This window comes from Aythya marila (assembly GCF_965140915.1).
Source record: "Aythya marila genome assembly, chromosome: 8".
NCBI classification, from domain to species: Eukaryota; Metazoa; Chordata; class Aves; order Anseriformes; family Anatidae; genus Aythya; species Aythya marila.
The window spans coordinates 22,716,754-22,736,561 of NC_139049.1; the positions used below are offsets into that span (position 1 = coordinate 22,716,754).

Here is a 19,808-nt window from a genome sequence, read left to right on the forward strand (position 1 = left end):
CCGAGCATCAGGTGCCAAATGAAGCAATAGTGAGAGAGAAAAAGAACAGAGCCATGTAACTGGGGACTGTACCATAACACGTGGCACATAAAGAACCAAAAACTGCACAGGAAGCCTCAGCTGTGGCACTTCCTAACTGCCAGGTACTTAACTTTGTGAACTCGGCATTGAATAACAATGATTTGGGGAAGTAACTTAGTACGTATGACCGCATACTTCCTTGTTTTAAGCAGCATCAGTCTGGCTTGCTGATTTTCTGGTATTCCTCAATGAGAGGTGGAAGTGGCAGGCTTCACATATCTACAGGTTTCAGCTGTGAGCAGGATGAAATCCTGACACATCTAACAGATTTCAGCTGTACCTGCACAACCGACTGTTGGTGCAACATAATTCATGTAGATATGTATTATAAATGCATATTACATATATATTTTTCAACATATAGACAAAATATAAAAAGAGACACACACTTTCAATATTTAAATACTCAAAACAAGTTTGAATTTACCATGTTAAAATTTTGTGGGAGAAGGGGTTGCTTTATATTTACTCTTTCTTCCCCTCAAATCAGCTAACTTATTTCATGAGGTTAGAGCTTTAGAAAGAACCTGGAAAAAACAGAGCGCAGACAACAATACAATTTCCCTTTGATCACATCTCTTCTGCTAGCAGCTTTGCAGGAATTATTAGCAAGCAAACTGTGAGCATGTAGTAAAGAAATGTCTGCGCTGGGCTGGAAGCGCAGGCCCAGATCCTGCCCTCCGCTCCAGATGAAGTTCACAAGGAAAAAGGGAATAAGGACTCTCTTCTTCCATCTGCCCTGAATGCAGCAACAAGGCAGGATTCCAACCTAGCACTCAGGAGAGTGCCAAAAAGGGGACTGGCTACTGTGCTGGCTGCCACCCCAGGGCCCCAGGGGTGTGAGGCCCGCCAGCTGTGGGGTGGAGCCGTGCCCCCAGCCAGCTCCAGCCTCGGCTGCTGTCTAGCCTGCTGACTCGGCCCGCCTAATGATCTTCTGAAGAAAAGCAATATTGTGCAGTTCATCGTGCAGTGCAGGTGTTCACCTTCAACTATCGCTGCCCTGTGCTGGCAGCGCAGCTCCGGCAGCCAGCATGCGGCCAGCACTTGTCCGCCTTTCCGGCTCCACGCAGCACAGCACCTACGGCTGACTGAAAGCACCTCGGCGCTGCTTTATTCTGAAAAGGGAAACGTTTAGAAAGGAAAAATGACAAGTTTAGAAAGAAAAGCTGTTGCCTGAATACAGGGAAATCGGGGTTTTAACCACCCCCCCCCCCCCCAACACACACGGAGCTCTGTGTGAAGCTGGGCTACAATTTGGCGGACTCGGTACCACTGCCAAAGCAAAAACCTCAGTAAGGCTCACTGCAGGGATGCAGAGGGGAGCCTGGGGAAGAACCAAAGGTCCCTTCAGAGAAAAACCCCACGGACAGCTATAACCAGCAGAAAACTCAGCCCGAACAAGCTGCTGCTTGTTCACGCTGAGGCCCCAGCCCCTGCTTGGAAGGGATAAATGTGTTTGGTAGCAGGGAATGGCCCACCACCTCCTGAATCCAGCAGGTACCGTCAGTGCCAGGGATCCACGGGGACACAGGGATGAAGCTGCCTGTCCCAGAGCAGAGCTGGGACACCTCTGGCCTCCGGTGCACGCAGCTCAGCCTGGCTCTGCCCTGAGCTGCTGAAAAAGAGCCTCCAGATGCTCAGTCCTCCCTGGCGATGCAGGGGTACGGAGAGGAGGGAAGGAGGAACTCCCAGCTGTGGGGGAAGAATAAACTGCTTGGGGCAATAATTTCTGCTGCTGTTCCCCAAGAACTACGTGCGTTTGACTTGGGCAGACTCAGGACAGGACTGCCACACGTGTGAAGATTTCACTAAGACTCGCTGTTAAACTAGGGGCTGAGAGATAAACGGAGATGGGGGTTTTAACTGCCCAAATGCATTTTGTTCCTCCTAGGCAAGGAGAGAAAAAGCAGTTTCATCCCCTGAAAAATAATCTCCCCAGGTTTAAACAACGTTAGGGACGTGATATTTTCGATTTCTGTCAGTACATACATAGTTGAGGGGGTTCTCATAAACAGACCATTTCCTCTTCTATTCAAAGGCACCACAGATTTTTGCTTTTTAAAACTCAGGAAGCTGTTTGGTTTCCTATAGCGCAATAAAACTTCAGGCAGGAGAATCTACTATTCAGTCCTTTCTAAAAAGTTCATAAAAACACATTAAAGGACTATGAACTGAATATGCAACTACTAAACAGTATTTTGACCTCTTCTAATACCCCCCAAACTAGAAACTCAGCGTTGCCAAACAAAACCAGGTTATTCTCCAAGCAGTCACAACCAGAAGAGGAAACAAGTGCACAGAAAAAAAATGAGCAGTTTGTCCAGTACCAGAAAGCAAGGCAGTGGCCAAGCTATCATGACTCCATTTTGGAGCTGAATAATCAATTGAGCCTCTTTTCAGAGGTGGCGTGTAACAAAGTTGTCCCAAATCCATTCAATGCCAAGATTCATATACTTGGACAAAACAAAATTTCAGCCATTTCACATTTTTTTTTCCCTATTTTCATAGTAGTTGCTAGCGATTTCAGACTTCGCATACACATAATACAAGTATTAAGCTGATCAAAGTGGAGGAATCAATTTACTCTTACAGGTGCAGCTATATGCAAACTACATTCACCGTGGGAGAGCTTGTTGCCATTTTAACCACATCTCTGCAGCTAAACTGGGACTACACTGGGCTTTTATCCCACTAGGAGCAACAGATCCCACACACAGCTAGTTTTCATGCAATTCTTTGACCTGGAAGTAATCATAATTTTCCTCTGCAAAACGGTGAGCTATAGCCTGTTGTAGGGTCTGATGTTTTTATTGCTGGGCAACATCTTTTCTGCTCTTGTACATGTATGTCAAAATAAAATTTGGAAAAAAAAATATGTAAATGCTTCACTGAGCTATAGACAATAAAAAAAAAAGGTGTTCTGCCTGCCATCAAGCCCCGTGTTAAAATATTAACACAATGTAAATATTGTAATATTGAGGAAGTACACTGTGTCAGTACTTCCTGGCACCACACAAGAGCTTCACTGTTCACTTTAGTCCCTGCTGTTAGTTTTAAACACGCACAACTTAAACAAGGCATCTGAGCTTCTCCAGTCCTGGTGCAAAATTGCAGAGAGGCTAAGTCTTACCATAGGTTCTCTCTAGGCTAAAAAACAAGGTATTAAAAAGAATCCCTAAAGCCAAACAATCATGTGAATGTCAGGACTTTTGAGGCAAAAATATTCTACAGAGTCTTTCAAAAGCCCTGGCATACTGCTGCCAAACATGGGAAGATCTCAGGGTACGCACCATCCTCCCCTTCCTCAGAGAAGAAAAACAAGCTGCAAGTGCCCACCAGTGCCAGAAGCCTGAAAGCCCAAGTTATTCATCATGGCACAAGGCCCACTCTCCAAATTTGCCAGTGAAGCACATTACTAGCAAGCGACTCTCTCCCAGTTCAGGGAATAAGCAGCACATACTCTCTCCAAAGAGAATGAGGCAGTTAGGTAAGGCAAATGTGATCGGATCTCAGAAACACTGTCTAGCTGCTATGATCATGTATTTGTAATGGAAGCCTCATGCAAAATAAGCACAGGTTCATGAAAATAGCAAAGACAGAGAATGATTTCTGTAAAAAAGAAAAATCCTTGGTCAAACCTTCAAGGAGCCAGTGGACTTGTTCTAAGCACACTTGGGGGCAACTAGAGGAGTGCAGAGCAGAATTTCACTCTGCTGGCTTGGGTTAATACAAGGTAAAATCCTACCACTGACAAAAACAAAGATTTTACCAAGGCATAAAGCCTAGAAATCTGAAATGACCGCAGTTTATATTTAGAGGCCTCATTGTGTCATACACGGTGACAAGTCTGACAAAGACCGTCCTTGTCCCACAGACCTAATGATCTAAATTCAAAACAGAATGAGGTACCAAGGAAAAAAGAACTGAACGTGTGAAATGTTTAATATTCAAGAAATGTCTAACCCCAGCAAAACTAGATGGCTGGGATTTCCAGAAATGAACTCTACACGTATTATGACAAAACAGAGGCATAAACACTGTAGATCCTGTGGTAGCATGAAGCAAAGTGTCCAAAACGTCAGCAACTGTTTAAAATACAGGTAATAAAGGGCTCATTCCTGATTCAAAATACCTGTTGCTTCTGAAGCCTTCTCACCTTTCAGACATTCCCGTACACAAATAGGATCTAAAATGACTTGCACAATGCCCCCACGTGCCAGTCACAGCATCGGATAAGCTTTATTCTTATGCATGGCAAGAAATTGCCCTGGGGGTTAACACAGATTTTCCACTTAATTTTAACTCACTCACAGAGCCGTAGTCTGGAAGAGCTCCTTTAATCACGCATACAACTGCATCACCACGTTTCTATATGGTCAAGACTACCACAAATCCCCCTACTCACCCACCCACAATGTTTTCTCACATGTCAGTTTATCTGCTAAGAAAAGCACTACGAACATAACACTTACCCAACCCCTTTATCTTTCATCTTACTTAAAAGGGAGAAAAACTCTTGAGAACTCAGTGAGCATTCAATATATGTAACATACATGAGAGCACTGTAAAAATTCTAGGAACAAGACATCAATTCCAAAAGAGAACTACTTACTGTGAGGGGGGTTGTTCATTTGTTTGTTTTTTTAAAGATAAACAGTTGGGCTTTTTTTTTTTTTTTTTTTTTTTTGTCTATTTCATGAAATATTATAGCTAAGAACCTACTCCACTTCCATAAATGGATGTTTTTCTTACTCTCAGTGGGTGGTCTCAGAGTTTTGACAGAGGAACATCACAAGCTAAAAACATAGGATGCTACAGAGATAGCCCACCTGCAGTGGTGGTGGATGCGAAGGGGGAGAGAAAAGGTGATTCCAAAGGCCAAAACAGACTGTGGTGGGGGAAATCAGAGGTCAGAAATGTATTCACAGCCCTAACAATGGGGGAGCCCTGGTGAAATGAGCAGCCAAGAAGCACAGTTACATTGGGAAAACAAGAGATGCAGAAATGAGGCAAAACTTTTAGCTTTCACTTTTGCTGTTATTAGATTAAAAAGAATAACAGACATAACTCTTGGTATTGTTTTTATTGTAAAGTGTTTTTTTTTCTTTTTTTTTTTTTTAACTGGCTTCTTTTACATTTCTGTTGTACGTCAGCCAATTTAATGAAACAAATCTTCCTTTAAAAGCTCTGGTATGAGCCACATGTCAATGCCAACACCTGCTACTACCTCACGTTGTGCTTGGTTTCTTACCTGTTTTCTACGAGGAAGTCTACCACATATTTCTTCAGACAGTAGAGATGGGCATCCATCAGCCCTGTTCTGATGTGCATTCTAGGGTGCCTGGAAGACAAAAAAGGAAAATCATTTAGTTTTGCATGGCTATTTGCAAGAGTTTGACTTTGCAATCAAGTCAGTGGACTGTGAGAAGTTTGCAAAGGCAGATCTGCTCCTTTCCATCTTCTGCTGGATTGAGAGACAGGAGAAGAGACGGGAGAATTGTGCAGACTGCCATTACTGGACTGTGTCTATAAACTTACACCTGCTGGCCCTGGGCTGATTTGCTGCGAAAGAAAATACCTCCTCCAAGGAGTCATTACTCTTGCTACATCTTCTTATGTAAGTGGAAATTGCACATTACTGGGCAGGAAGCCAAAGTAATGGGCCCAGAGTGCTAAAAGTTACAGTGGGTAATGTCAGGGTACAATAATTCAAAGCTCCTGGCTAAGTGCCTGCCTTAATATGCAAGGCTGTGCATGTTCCGCTAGCAAACACAACACTACTGTATTTTTTCCAGCTCTTCCTGGAGGCAAATAGGAGCAGGAGATGGGGTCTGCTCGTCTTCCCTGTGCTACACATTACAAATGACTTCCACAGCTCAATTACAAAGTGTTTGCCTCTCCAGCCCAATAAGATGGAAAAGATCAGTAAAACTCCCTCTCATCGCTGGCCAAACAATGGCAAACAGGGAAGTCTTACCTTTCAGACCAGTGGCAGGTTAATATTTCAGTAACTTAGAAGTCTTTTAACAGCTTCACTATTTTAAGAACAAAGCCTTAAAGCAGAAAGACTCATCTATTACTCCTCTTTATGCATTTTCTGATCTTAGATAGTGGAACCCCTTCATGTAACCTGTCTCAAAGCAGCTAGATATTTTCTGCCAATATTACCTTCCTTTCCACACACCTGCAACTCCATTTAAGAGTGTTTTGGATGCCTGAACACTCTCTACTATTTCTCAGGACAGAGAAGCCACAACAATAATCAGCTTGTAGATTTTAAAAAAAAAAAAAAAAAGGACAAAACCCACCAACAGCCTAACTGCACTGGACTGCTTCCAAATATCCATAACTGGACTCTCAGTCCTGAGGCTAACGAACGCATCTTACTAGTGCCTTCCATCCAACCTTTGTTTTCTTATTCCAGGACACACTGAAGTCAGATGTTTGTGATCAGGATCAGTTATTACTTCGTTAGCTCAGTAGAGGGATCACTCACAACTTGGGCCAGTAGATATATATATATTTAGTAAACCAGTACTAACACACTCAATCCTTATTAACACCTAAGGTACCAGAAGTATCAGGTGTCCTAATAAGCCTTTTGTTTTTTTTTTTCTTTTTTCAGTGTAATGCTCTATTAATGCATTAAACTACTGAAGTATTTGAGTCTTAACATTTTATGAATGTAGATGGCATTTCTCAAGCGTGTCACTCAATTCAAGACAGGCGTATTAACGACTAGAAAGGCTTTCTCTAAGTCCCACTCGTAAAGAAAAGCTCCTATAAGAGTAGTATGGCACTTTGGAGTAAAGTATGTGATACTGAAGAATGATATACACACTTTCAGCAGATTACTTCATTAACAAAACATGAGCTCACCTAGCAATGCTCCAGTACTGATGTTATCAGTGGCCCAGATGTTCCTGTGGAAGTCAGCCCAAATAGCAATGTTCCTTATGCAAAAAGAATCCACTGACTTTAATGAGGTCTTGCATTTGGAAATTTGCAGACTCGCTACTGCTCTGCATCCTGATGATGATTTCCACATTTTGTGGATTTATGGGATGGAGAATTTTCATATCTTGTCTGAGAAAAAGTGCTCCCTTGTACTTATAAACCGAGTATGTTAATTTATTGAAATGAGGGAGAGACAAACGACAAGAAGTAAATCAGGGAAGAAAGCAGGTAAGATGAACAAACCAATAAAAGAAGGCAAGAAACAAACAAAAAAATAGAAATGATGCAATGCAGGAAGGAGGGAAAAGAGGAAAAAACAATTCTTAACTTGAAGATGACAAACAGGACACAGTTTCAGTGCCAGAATGCCACTTTTTTCTCTCCCTATTCAAGACCCCCCTTAAACACAAGGCAGGGGAAGGCTACAGGGGCTAGACATCAAGCAGAGGAGCGTAAAACAGCACCTCCTCAATAAATACTAGTGCTGCTGCCAGTGTCTGAGCAGCTTTCACACATCCAGTCTCCCCACCTGCAAACTGGAATAACACTATTTAGCTACACCGCAGGGTACCGAGGATTTGTGGGCTGAAGTTTGTATCTCCCTGCAAGCATTGTACTAAGTTTCACTGTAGCTAAGCAACTTTATAACAACGTTATATAAAATCTGTGTAAATGGACAGACAGTAGCACAGTGCTATCTTTGCTGCAGCTCCAACACACTCCCCCCCCCTCCAAAAAAAAAAACCCAAAACATAAAACAGCCAGACAAGATGTACCGAAACGCCACTCTGAGTTGGCTTTCAATGGAGAATATACTAACAATAATGGAACATCCTGCTGGACAAGAGGGAGGTCCCACAATGAAAATCCGCTGAAATACAGACCACCTAAGTGATTTGCAACAGAATAGTCCCATAGATTAATATTATAATCACAGCTTCAAAGGTCAAACAGGCAAGTTTAGGCACATGCATAAACAAAGCTGTGATTTCTGTAAACCAGACTCGAGGAGGGAACAGCCGCACTAAACCAGACTGATAAGCACACTCTATCTATAACAAGCCACTAAAGATGATGCTCATTTTCATTGACTAATGCTCAAACCAGTTTATCTCCAGGTAGGAGAACAGGAGCCAAATAAATAATCTAACAGATAACAGCAAAGCTCCATCACCATTTCAAATGAGCATCTGGTTACTAATATCGAAAGCCATACTCCCTGCTCATGCCTCTCATCTCCCACTCCATCAGCTAATCTTTACAGCGTATGAAAAACGAGCCGGTCGCAAGGAACAGCTGATACAGGGGGAACCGAACAACAAACACTGCGTGTGCTGCGAGCTGACGCACCTCGCCTTATCGGTCCGCAGGAGATAATGAAGAATGCTCTTAATTATACCATCAAAGCAAGGGAGAAGGTGCTAGGAGGGGCCGGCTGCAGATGGCTAAGTGTTAATGAACGCTGGGTTGGGTGGTTTATCAAAAGCAAGAGACTGGATACGTATCGGAGAGGGTCACCGTAGAGATGAAAGTTGCACCAGCCATTGTTGGAGCTCTTTAATGAGCGAGGAATGGCAAATGTGAGCCCTCGAAGAATCATACCAATTACTAAATGAACTTCAGTTCAATCTAGCAAATGTAATCAAGCACGAGTCATTAAAATACATGGTAAAACTCCCATTGGCGCTGCCACTATAGCGGCTATTATTGTCTGTACTCCCGTGCGAGGGAGGGGGCTGCTCCCAGTTGTAAGCTGTGTGTGTTATGTTAAGTGATGGCAGATTTTAGCCCTAATGATGAGGCACGGAGGGCTCCCTGGCAGAAAGTCGACAATGAGGAGGCTCAGCGAGATCTGTTGAGGAGTCAGGGAAAAGATCGGCAATTAAAAGAGCAATTTCAAAGAATGCAATTTAATGTGTAAAATTAGCTTTTATTAGCACTTAATTCCCCAAAATCCTGACTCGGGACGAGAGCGCATAAAGGTCTGCGAGAGTCCTTAAAAAGGTCCGCGCCCATAATTCCTCACACGCCATTGTGAAATAATAAGCAGTACTAACAGGATTGATGCATGCTTCCTACATGGCATCGCTTTGAAAGCCGAGCCCGAGCTTTTTTCTTCCTGATAACCTCTCTCAGGATTTCCTCCCTCAGGGAAATCAACCACCGATAGAGCAAACTTCCCTTGGTTAAAGGCAGAAAGACGGACAATTGTTTCAACTGTAAACTAATTAAGAGAGATTACCACCAAGAGCTGGAGGTTCAAACCGGCCCTGCACTCCCACTGACAGTGTGATAATGCCAGGCTGGGGTCAAAATCATAAATCTGAAGGGAGCACACACAATGCTTAAAGCCAAAAAGCCTCTCTACTAAGCATGGGATATTGCCACATTAACCTCACCACCTCACAAATAAACTAGCTGAGAAAGAGAAATCCCATGGCCTCCTTCCCTTTAACTCCATACAGCTGTTGATGGAAAATATGAAGGTCTTTAAATCTCAGGGACCTGGGGCTATCTGTACTGCAGCACTAATCTGAGCAACGATACAATAAAAAGCCAATCATGACTACTATTAACCTGCCTTCTGATCTGATGGGTGAATTATGTCCGCTGTGGGCTTACGGAGTACTAGTTCACCTTCCTGCCAGCCCACCTTCCCCAAAATACAAAAATTAGAAGTATGAACAATGGATTTCATAAATTTATTTCCTAATTAATTGCAAGTAGCTCACAAAGTCAGTGTAGTTGAAGTCTGTCCCCTTCTCCCTTACTCCTGCACGAAGGGTACCACCCTGGTCAAACGCACAGGGCTGACCCTTGCCTGGTGCTGCTCTCACGTTGATGTGAAGCCAGCGCACAGATCAACACCACGAGAAGTCTTACAGCAAAAGCTGCCAGGCCACCTTTCATGTCTCGAGCATTCCTGCTTCTAAAAGGAAAAAAAATAAAAAGCCCGAAATCGCATTGCTCATTTACGGGACAGCTCTTGGCTGTAAACTCCCTAATCATAAAAGGCCACTGTTACGTTGGCTCTTCGAAAATCCCAGACACCTTATGACCTTAATTTTACACACCGCTTTTGGCCGAAAAGCTCCCAAAGCACTTAGCAAAATGAATGTCCCCACTGTATCCCAGGCCCTCCTTTGCCCACCAGTGAAATGCTGCCACCTCTGGGCTGAACTGCAGCAGCTGTAGGCAGCGCACGGCTCAGCCTCGCCGGGGCCCTCCTGCAAAATTGGGCCCAGGCGCCCGCTCGCCAGGCTCCAAAGGAGGGGCGAGGGAGGTTTAATTAGATGCTGCTGCTCCTCGGGTGGAAAAACTGGTTCAGTTCGTGCTGGGAAGAATACCTCGGTGATGTAAGACAGCTGGCACGGCGAGGAAATGCCCTCCCCAAGCTGGATGTGAAGGTGGTATCGGGTCCTGCTGGCTGGCGGATGACACGTGCAGTGGGCCCCGGTGACCCTGACCTCCATCTCCCAGCTCTGAGTCACCCCAAGCTCTCACTTTCTCTTCCTTCGCTTTGTTAAAACCTTACTTACAAAACCACGAGGCTAAGACGCGCTCTGGTCCCCTGAGGACGTGGCACATTTGCAGCTCACCTCCCACATCAGCCACCCCATCGCCAGCCCCAGTACCTACCCAGGGAGCACAAGACTCCAGCAGCCTCTCAGTTGCTGTTTCTGGAGAGGCCCAGCATCGGGAATGGCAAGTAGTTTCAAAATCTAAATGTTTTATTGATCTAATGACCTAAGTTGCTCGAAAGCCTGCTGAATAATAAATATTTTTCATTTAAAACCTTCACCACGTGCCATTTTTCTTTGTTTTTTATATTATTAATATACCCAGGAGAGTATAATACAAATTATGAACCTACTTCTGACACAAAGATGTTGAAAAGTTTTTGGTAAAGGAACCTGCTTTCATCGAAAGCCAAAGATTAAATCATTTTCTCTTACACAGAGAGTATAGGTTAGCAGTCAGAGCTCAGGATTAATATTTGTTCAAGGTCAGGAGTGGTTTACAATAGGTCAGCGTGACCTGAAAAAGAAAGTTGTTGTCTTGGCACCAACGCCGTGATTTAACATTAATGCCTCTGACTTCTGCATTAAACAGCCAGGGTGCTGATGGCTACGTGACCAGCTCATCCCATAGACCCCTAGAAGAAGTTTTTCTTTGCTCTGCTTCGGCTTCCTCTTAGGAAAACAAGAGGAACAGCAATTTCTCACCCAGCCCAAGCCAGAGGAACGCTCCCTGGGTGCACGGCCACATCGCTGCATGCACGTGCATCCCCCCGGGAGCACGCCGACACAGCTGCCGGGGTCAGCACTTTCCCTAAACTTGGTTCCAGGGGGCTCCTCTGCCACACCGAGAGCTAACAGCTGGAAGATATAATACAACAGGGGCCGGGGCTCCCCACAGCCACCCTACCCCCTTCTCTTTCTCTGTCCTCCACGGAAAACCAGGGTTTGTGCACATCTTTTATACTAGATGCACGTCTGCTAGGGCACCCCAAGTGCTAAGCAGAAACTTGGAAAGCAAAAGAGAGACTGAAATGATAATAACGTAGAGAGTTTGGTATGAGCAGAAGAGAATACACTCTGAAGGAGGGCAGGGACTGCCAGAGAGACATTATTAATAGGTTTTACCCTTGAGCTCTGGCAGCTACTTGTTCTATACACAGAGGAAAAGGATTAATCAAGCCTCGCACGTAAAGGTTCTTTCTGTGGTGTGCCAAAATATTTAAAGCAGTATATACAAAGTGTAAGCCTTATTATTATGCACATTCAATGTAATCATCTTATGCTACAGTTAAGGCCGGGATGACAATGAAGTAGATTACCGTGCACTACAACCAATTCAATTCCAACACAACGGGACGTGGCTTAGTCACTTGGTTCAGATCTGGTATTTGAGCTTATTTTTCTTATGCCGGGCTAAACTGTGATTTAAGAGATTTAATCAAGCTTTGGGAAATGCTTTCTTTGCGAAAGGAAGAGAAAGAACTAAAAGTCTGCACCTGGCAACCCTAATGATTCCCAATTTTCAGCTCATTCTGCTTCCTGCTTAGTGGAAATTCACCTTAGCAAGTAATTGTTCGCTGAAATCACCAGGGCTGAAAGGATGACAACACGTAAGAGGAACAAGTTTTAAGCAAACAACTGAAGCTGGAGGCTTGTACAGAGGCTACCGAAGAACAGCAGCTCCTGCTGATCCCTCCTACGCCAGTTCCCAATGGGCTAAGCAGAAGACATATGATATATTTTCTTAAATCAAATAATTACAGTAAATGCATGGGAAACAGTGAAACCTAATACTGGGTCAAAGCTGTAGGTCACCAGCAATATATAGCTTAAACACAGGAAGGCTGCCACCATTTCTTTATGTCACTGCCCTAGACTCGAAGGCAAACAAACCCGTGCTCAGCACCGCAACCCGCGGATCGCAGCCTTGCTCACGGAGCCTCAGCACTTGGTGCCCCTCAGGTGAGGCGGATTTTACTCGTGGCTAGAATTTAAGAGGCAGGATCTGCAAAAATTTGTGGATTTGAGGTAATTACATATATTTGGAATAATAAAACAAGCAAATTCCCCCATCCCCTTCAAATTTCAAGTAAAATCAGAAGCAGAAAAAACAATGGAAAGAGGCTGTCCTGCATACCTCTGGATATCCCCTCATGAGAAGCCTCCCAGGTACCTTGTGAAACCCATCTACACCACTGGTTCCTTAAAATGAAAAATACCCTTTAGAAAAACTCTGTTACTGTGCATAGGCCATACTTTATCACTTCCTTTCCAGGATCTTCACTGGCAGGGGCTCCAATGGCAGAAGGTGCATGTCTGCGGGTCTTTCCTGAGAAGATACTTGCATTCAAAACAGCCACATTTCATGGATGTTTCATGGGATGGAGAACAACCCAACAAGAGTCAGGTGGCAAGTCAGGAGGGTGAGAAGGAAGAACAGCGGGAGAGAAGTGAGCAGTACCTGCTTTGTGCTGGACAAAGCAGTGCCTGGCTCCCTCCAGCACTTACCATCCAGAAGGGAAGAAGACATGAGCTTTGAATCCACAGAAGGGAAAAATTCAAGCGCTACAATTTAAATTACTGAAAACTACCGAAATCCAGCCTATATAGGAGGCCCTCTGCAGTAAATCTGGCAACGCTCATTTCTTTCATCTACAGCAAGTGAGTTATACTTAGCTCCTGCTCTTTGAGGGTCTGAAGTTTCCCTGGCTGGCGCTTTGACCTGGGCTTCCTTTTCATCTCCCCCTGCAACCTACTGCTGCTGCCTCACTTTTGCTTCGTGACAAGGTTTTGCAGCCATACCACACACATCTCAACTCCACCGAAATGTGAGCATTTTAGCATTTGATAGCACAGTAAGCATTTTCATACTGACAAGATCCCAATTAAAAATGTCATATAATTTATTAGTTAACTAAAATAGCTTCACCTCAGGCAGAAATTAAAGGATAATGAGCATGAAAGTTGGCTCTGATGCCACTGCAGAGGAAACCTGGCTGTGACAACCAGGACACGGGTTGTTCCACATACATCACAACACTGAATAGGTACATGTAAGAAAAACACATTTTAGGAAAAACTAGGCGAGGTGTCAGCAGTCAGACTTGATGAATCCTGCTTCCCTGAATTAAGGCAGAGGGGTTTCCTGACTTAGCTAAGCTCAAGTCATGACTCAGCCCACGTGTTCAGATGCATCCTCAGACACACGGCAGCCTGGAGGCAGGGCAACATCAACCTCGAGCCAGGAGCTTTCGGGACACAGAAAGCCATCAGGGCTCAGGATGACATCAGTATTAGAACACTGCCCAGTTCTGCACTGAAGAGATTCACCAAGCAACAGAAACACCACGCATGCAATACAGATACTTGCATACTTGTCCAGTTCAAAAGAAACCATATTTGTTAGCAGATATTTTGAAAGCATCAGATAAGACTGTCACTCAAATAAAGCCTTAAAATTAGAGAGTGCATCATTCTTGTTGCACGGTGACAAGAGAATTCAAAACCAAAGGAAAGTTGAAGTCAGGCTGAAGCCAATTGCAGACATCTCTTCATTTTTCAGACAAAAATAGCTCTGAGTAATTCTTTTAATAGGTAACTGGTGTTTTACAAAACACCATCAGAAATACCAGGGGATGATTAACATAAATATCAAGGGGGGGGGTGGAAGGACACAGGAACATTTGTTACCACAAGAAGAATTTAACATCCACCCAAAGTCCAAATTTGCATTTTTTTAAGCAAGTAATTACAGCAGTTACAACCACACTGCATTAGCTTCTGGTTAGACCAGATTACTCATGATTTCAAATTTCCAGATTTGTTAATAGCCATAGCAGGAGCTGCCGCATGACACTACTCCGAGCTGACACCTCAAATGCTTTCAGGATGACACTGAGCTTGGAGTACTACAGCTTGGAGCCCAGCTGGACATAAACATGCACTGCACTGAGGACAGAGTTGGATTTCCAACTTTTTTCCTCATCTTTCACCCGCTACTAGGACCTGGATAACAGCTTGAGGTTAAGTGAAAGGAATTTTGCTCCTTTTACGCAATGGTAACGTGACGATTAGAACACTGCAGTGGGCAAGAATAAATTCTGGCAAATTCAATGTAGTGAGATGATATTTTGAGGATAACTTCCTGCCTTGGATAATTATTGCTGAATTAAAAGCTTCATGCACTGTTCTGCACAGCTCAGCGTGTGCTACCTCAGTACAGTGGGTGGGAACTGCCTTTAATTATGAGACAGTCACTGCTCTTTTAAAACAAGTCTTGAAGGAAAAGCTGTCTTGACAGCTATTAAGACACTGCTCAGTGTATTTGCACAATTTAAATACTGATATTATATATATATATATATATATATTTTTTTTTTTTCAGCTGTAATTACAAAGTCCAGCTCTTTGCTAAAATTAGCAATCGTTTTATGGCTGTGATGCAGAGACATTGGCACGCCCTCTCGTCAGGAGACAGCTTGGCTTCAGTAATTAAGTAGGAGAAATATCATTAATCTAGACTTAAGTAGTCCCTAATGCAAAAAGCAGTAGCACAGAGCCATTTTCACCACGGATCACAAGCCAGGACTGAAAAAGCAAGAAGAGAAGACAGCAACTGAACTCTCTCCCAAGCGTGCCAGCTGTGGTAGTGACCTAAACCGCACAGACTAGAAGCAATAATCTGGCCACGGTGGGTAAGAGAGTTCAGATGCCTCCATAATTTGCTCGGTACAAAGACCAGAGTGGCAACAAATCCAACCCTTTTCCTTTACAAGGCTAAACCCATGGTAGGGCAATTGCCTCATCTTGAAACACTTAGCCTAACGAAAAGAAAAAGAAAATGTATGGTGGATGACCTGAAGATTATCATTTACAGTTTTATGGCAACCTCAAATACTATTAAAACAAAACAACTTCTATTCCCTTCTTGCTTGGAAGAGACTGGGACTATTCCATCTGTGGTTGTGGACTGCTTCAGCCTTATCCAACTGCATAAACGAAACTAGTGTCAAAATTAAGTTTTAAATGGCTTGAGGTTTATAGGAATTAAAGAAGGAAAAATTAAATTTGAAACTCTGCTTGTTTACTAGCACTAATTAAATATGCCAGATTTCTGGGCAAGCTTCCTAGCCTGTGGCTACTACGTTACTGGCTTGTAAAACAGTCAACAAGTACATGAGTACAAAGCACAAATACAATAACAGAGATTTCGTGTACAGTCCTGCCCTTAGTTTGTAAGGAAAAAATGTATTAGAAGCAAGCTTTGACTATAAAGACCTGTGCTGAGCCTCTAGACTGCATTAGCAATACGAAAAAAGGGCCAAGTCTACAAAGGTTGCTTTTGCAGAGAAAAGTATTAAAAAAAAAATCAGAAAGGTAAGAAGCAGTAAGCAGAACCAAAACGAAGAGGAAGCTTTAAAAGAGTAGTGTTACGCTTCCTTCTTCAAATCTGAACTTCTGGGCTCTGCTCTCAAAATACTTTGCTATTAGAAATAAAAGGGAGCTCTTGCACTTCAGCAGAAGTAGTGGGTCTGATCATTCGCACCCAGATCAACTCCTTGGAAATGGTAGGTTTTATGAGTATCTCAGAATTAATTAGAAAATAGATTGATATCAAAAAGCCAGAATTTCACATCTAATGCCAATGATGGTGATGATGATATCCATAATCGTAGGGTCCATTTGCATTCTAAACTCTTACAACAGGTATTATCTTTGCATTCCACATTTTAAAGGAACTAACACAATGAGTTCAGTCTACAAGGATGCTGCAAACCCACTAAAAAAGAACAAACTAAAATCAGCTTAAACACGGCCTCCAGAGACTGCTCAGGCATGCAGGTGGAATGCAAGAGAAGAAAATGAACTGGTACCTGCATCACCCACAGGTAGGGCAGGAGAAGGAGGGACAGGAAGATCCCATGGCCTACGTGCTGCTCTTTGTGCACCCTTCTTTCAGGAAAAGCTTCCAAGGTACTTTCACTGGCTGAAGCTGCAATTTCTACAGAAGCGGCAAACAACTTTTAATGAAGAAACACTGGAGAACAATGTGCTGCCTTAACAGCTTCGAAATGAACAGCCTTGCATGGTGACTCAAATTAATGTATGTTCCCACTGTACAGTAGTCTTGCTCAACTTTAAGGAAACCAGGAATTATGCTTCAATAAAAATTCAGCCACGCAAATATTCTGCTATAAAAACAGGCATAAACATATAACTCTCCAACTTCCAAAATCACGTACATGAGGCAGAGGAAAACGATATAAAAGTAACTAGGTTTTTGTTTATATCTCAGATTTACAAGAGCAATTCCAGAACCAAAATTCTTCCACAGAGGCATTGATTTAATTAGCCCGCATAGCACACTTTATTTGTATTTAGAACTCTGACGTACATTGATAAAAAAAATTAAAGAAATAAATATACAACGGATACACACAAAACCACTTGCTAAACTTTTTCTGTGCCCAGGTGCAGATAAGAACTTTCAAACACCCTCTCACGGGCTCTTCCTTACACGCAAATGATACTTCTTAGTGTATACAAGCTATGTATGCTTTCAATTAAAAATATGACTGGATCGATTGGATCATATAATCTTGCAAACCAGCCAAAAATCAAATACAAACTGAAGCCCTGAAGGAATTTCTGGAAGTACAAACCATACAGTACAGCAGTTCTATTTCTGGCGAGGAGAATCACCTCTCCTTTCAAAGTGCTGCTAGAAGCGATAGCAGTGCTTAAAAACCTGCTGTCATTCAGCAGTGAAATCACTACATTAATAAAAAACACTCCGAAAGCATACAAAATGTACTCTGGGGAAAATCTCAGCTTCGCAAGTCAGCACAAAATGGTCAAGTAACAGAAGAACACTTGCTCTTGTACTTTTTGGAACTCTTAACTTCAATTTTGAGTCTTTCTCAACTATCCAAGTGGCTGACAGAATCAGTTCCTCAGAGATGTGAATGCAGGATTCTCTTCAGGACAAACAGTGGCAGTGAAGGGGATGTTTTTGCTTAAGGTAACGTACCAGACTTCTAAAGAATGGGTTCTCCTCCACTTTTTTTCACTGTATTTTGTTCCATGTCAGCGCAAATTGTCTCTAGCACTCCTTCCTCCCATTGGATTTAAAAGCCAAAACATTCCAGAATTTGGGGAGTAAGTATCAACTGTAAGTGTAAACAAGAAAACATCTACTTTTGGAGACAATGCTGAAGTCAGTGGCTATATTAAATGAATGCTTTGGAGGCTCGATAATTTCTCTCCTCTCAATAACTTCATCTTATCCTCCATACCCGCACTGTACCTGGCCTGCAGCAAGCAGGGGTCAACTATTTTGACAAGTAAAGTTGCTCTTAGAAATCAGCTCAGCCTCTCCAAAGATACGGCCCCATATCTTGCACCTGCACGCACTGCAATTGTCCTCAAGTCCCCGACATGCACAGCACATGTTTACTTGTGGCCTCAAAGCACGAATGTGCAGAACGCCTTCCCATAATCCCCATTCACTGCAACTGTTTTTACCCTGAAGAGCTCTATTCAGATTTTACCTCTTCACCATCCAGTAACTTTGCAGGCAGTGCCCACAGACAAACACTCACTCACCAGCTACGTGTCAGCTTCCCTAGAAATCTGAGGAAACTGCAGTAGCCTAAGACTCTGGATACTGGCATTGAGACTTGGAGTAAATCTTACAGCCAGTTCTTGTCGCTGAAATAAGCACAATTTCATATCCTGGCATCAGGAGCTACCTACTGCCTTCAAGATGGTGAAACAATCTTCCATGACTTCAAAAATGAAAATGAAGAAACAGGTCAAGTGACAAAGCTGCTTTGCAGCAGGTTACTCACCTGTGCTTCAGCCCTGGTGTTTGGCGCTTCTGTTGTTCATCGTATTCTTGACTTACATGTTCATTAGAAACACAGAATTGTTTATGTTGGAAAAGACCTTCAAGATCAAAGTTCAACCATCACCCTGACCTGCCAAGTCCCACCACTAAAGCACGTCCCCCAGTACCACATCCATAGGCCTCTGAAATACCTCCAGGAATGGGACCTCCACCACGTCCCTGGGCAGCCCGTTCCAATGCTTCACCATCCCCTCCATGAAGAAATTCTTCCTAATATCCAATCTAAGCCCCTGGCACAAGTTGGGATTGTTTCCTCACATCCTAGATCTTCATTTATGCACACAATCTTTGAGGCATTTAGCAGAGCAGTATCACTGTTTATCACCACAATCCATGATTCAGAAAGTATTAACTCGTCATGCATAAAACCTTCATTAAAAAAGTAGGTAAGCAGGTCACACATGGATGTCCAAATCACCTGGAAAGACTTTTTTAAAGCAGATCGCCCATCGGAAATTGTTGGCATGCTTTAAAAACATTCAGAGGAAATGAAAGCAGTTAGTCTTTGGAGTGATAGCCTTCAACACAGAATTACTTTCCTACTGTAGGAAGCAAGCTATTTGATGAAATTTGATGAAATAAAAGATGAAATCGTTTGATATTTGCATTTCAGTGGAACTTGAAAGTGATGACCAAAGCTGCACATGAGGGTAACAAAATTGCAATTCTTATCTCAGAATAATCATCATCACATGGCCAAACTGCAAGCGGTCATCAGCAAAACGAATGCAAGGATTAAAAAGTATAAGCATCACCTTTTCTCCTCTATCCAGAGAGACATGGAGCTGAGCAAACCTACGCGCTACTATTGCTTTGGTTCCAAAGCTGGCTGGGAAAGTTCCCTGGCTGGCCCTGGCAGCGCTACAGCCGCGTGTTAGCTCAGGTGCACCACTCCGAGCTGTGCCAGACTCGAGCTGGTATTCATAAAACCAGAGCACGTGTACGCAAGGAACCAGCTATCTAAAAAGTCCATAGCGTACACTCAGGAGTAGCGGCTTGTTGATTTGAGACAAAACACATTTCATTTTTCACCATATGTCCAATGCTTTTCTATGAAAAACTGGAGAATGAGTACTATTGTACACAGTGATGCATTTCAATATTCCTGGGGTCTGACAGACGCAGCAATGTGAGTGGCTGGAACTGGAAAGCGAGGTATAAACATGACCCGTAGCTCATGCTGTATGTATGTTACATCAGCTGCTTCCTGCAGATTGTTTCAACAAGCACTGCTCTGATTCGAAATGCAGGAAAGACAGCAGCTAACACTCTGCACTCAGAGCAGCATTTCACATTTACAGTACTGACATAAACATTCATGAGTTATGCTCCTACGAGGC

At 43.2% G+C, this 19,808-nt stretch overlaps 1 protein-coding gene across 1 annotated transcript in view; it reads right to left on the minus strand.

The window, feature by feature from the left end:
• Positions 1-19,808, minus strand: part of EIF2B3 (eukaryotic translation initiation factor 2B subunit gamma) — a 95,228-nt gene that overhangs the window by 41,578 nt on the left and 33,842 nt on the right. Inside the window, exon 6 of the mRNA XM_082765997.1 lies at positions 5,333-5,422. Coding sequence (XP_082622123.1) covers positions 5,333-5,422 — 90 coding nt within the window. The remainder of the gene's footprint in view (positions 1-5,332; positions 5,423-19,808) is intronic.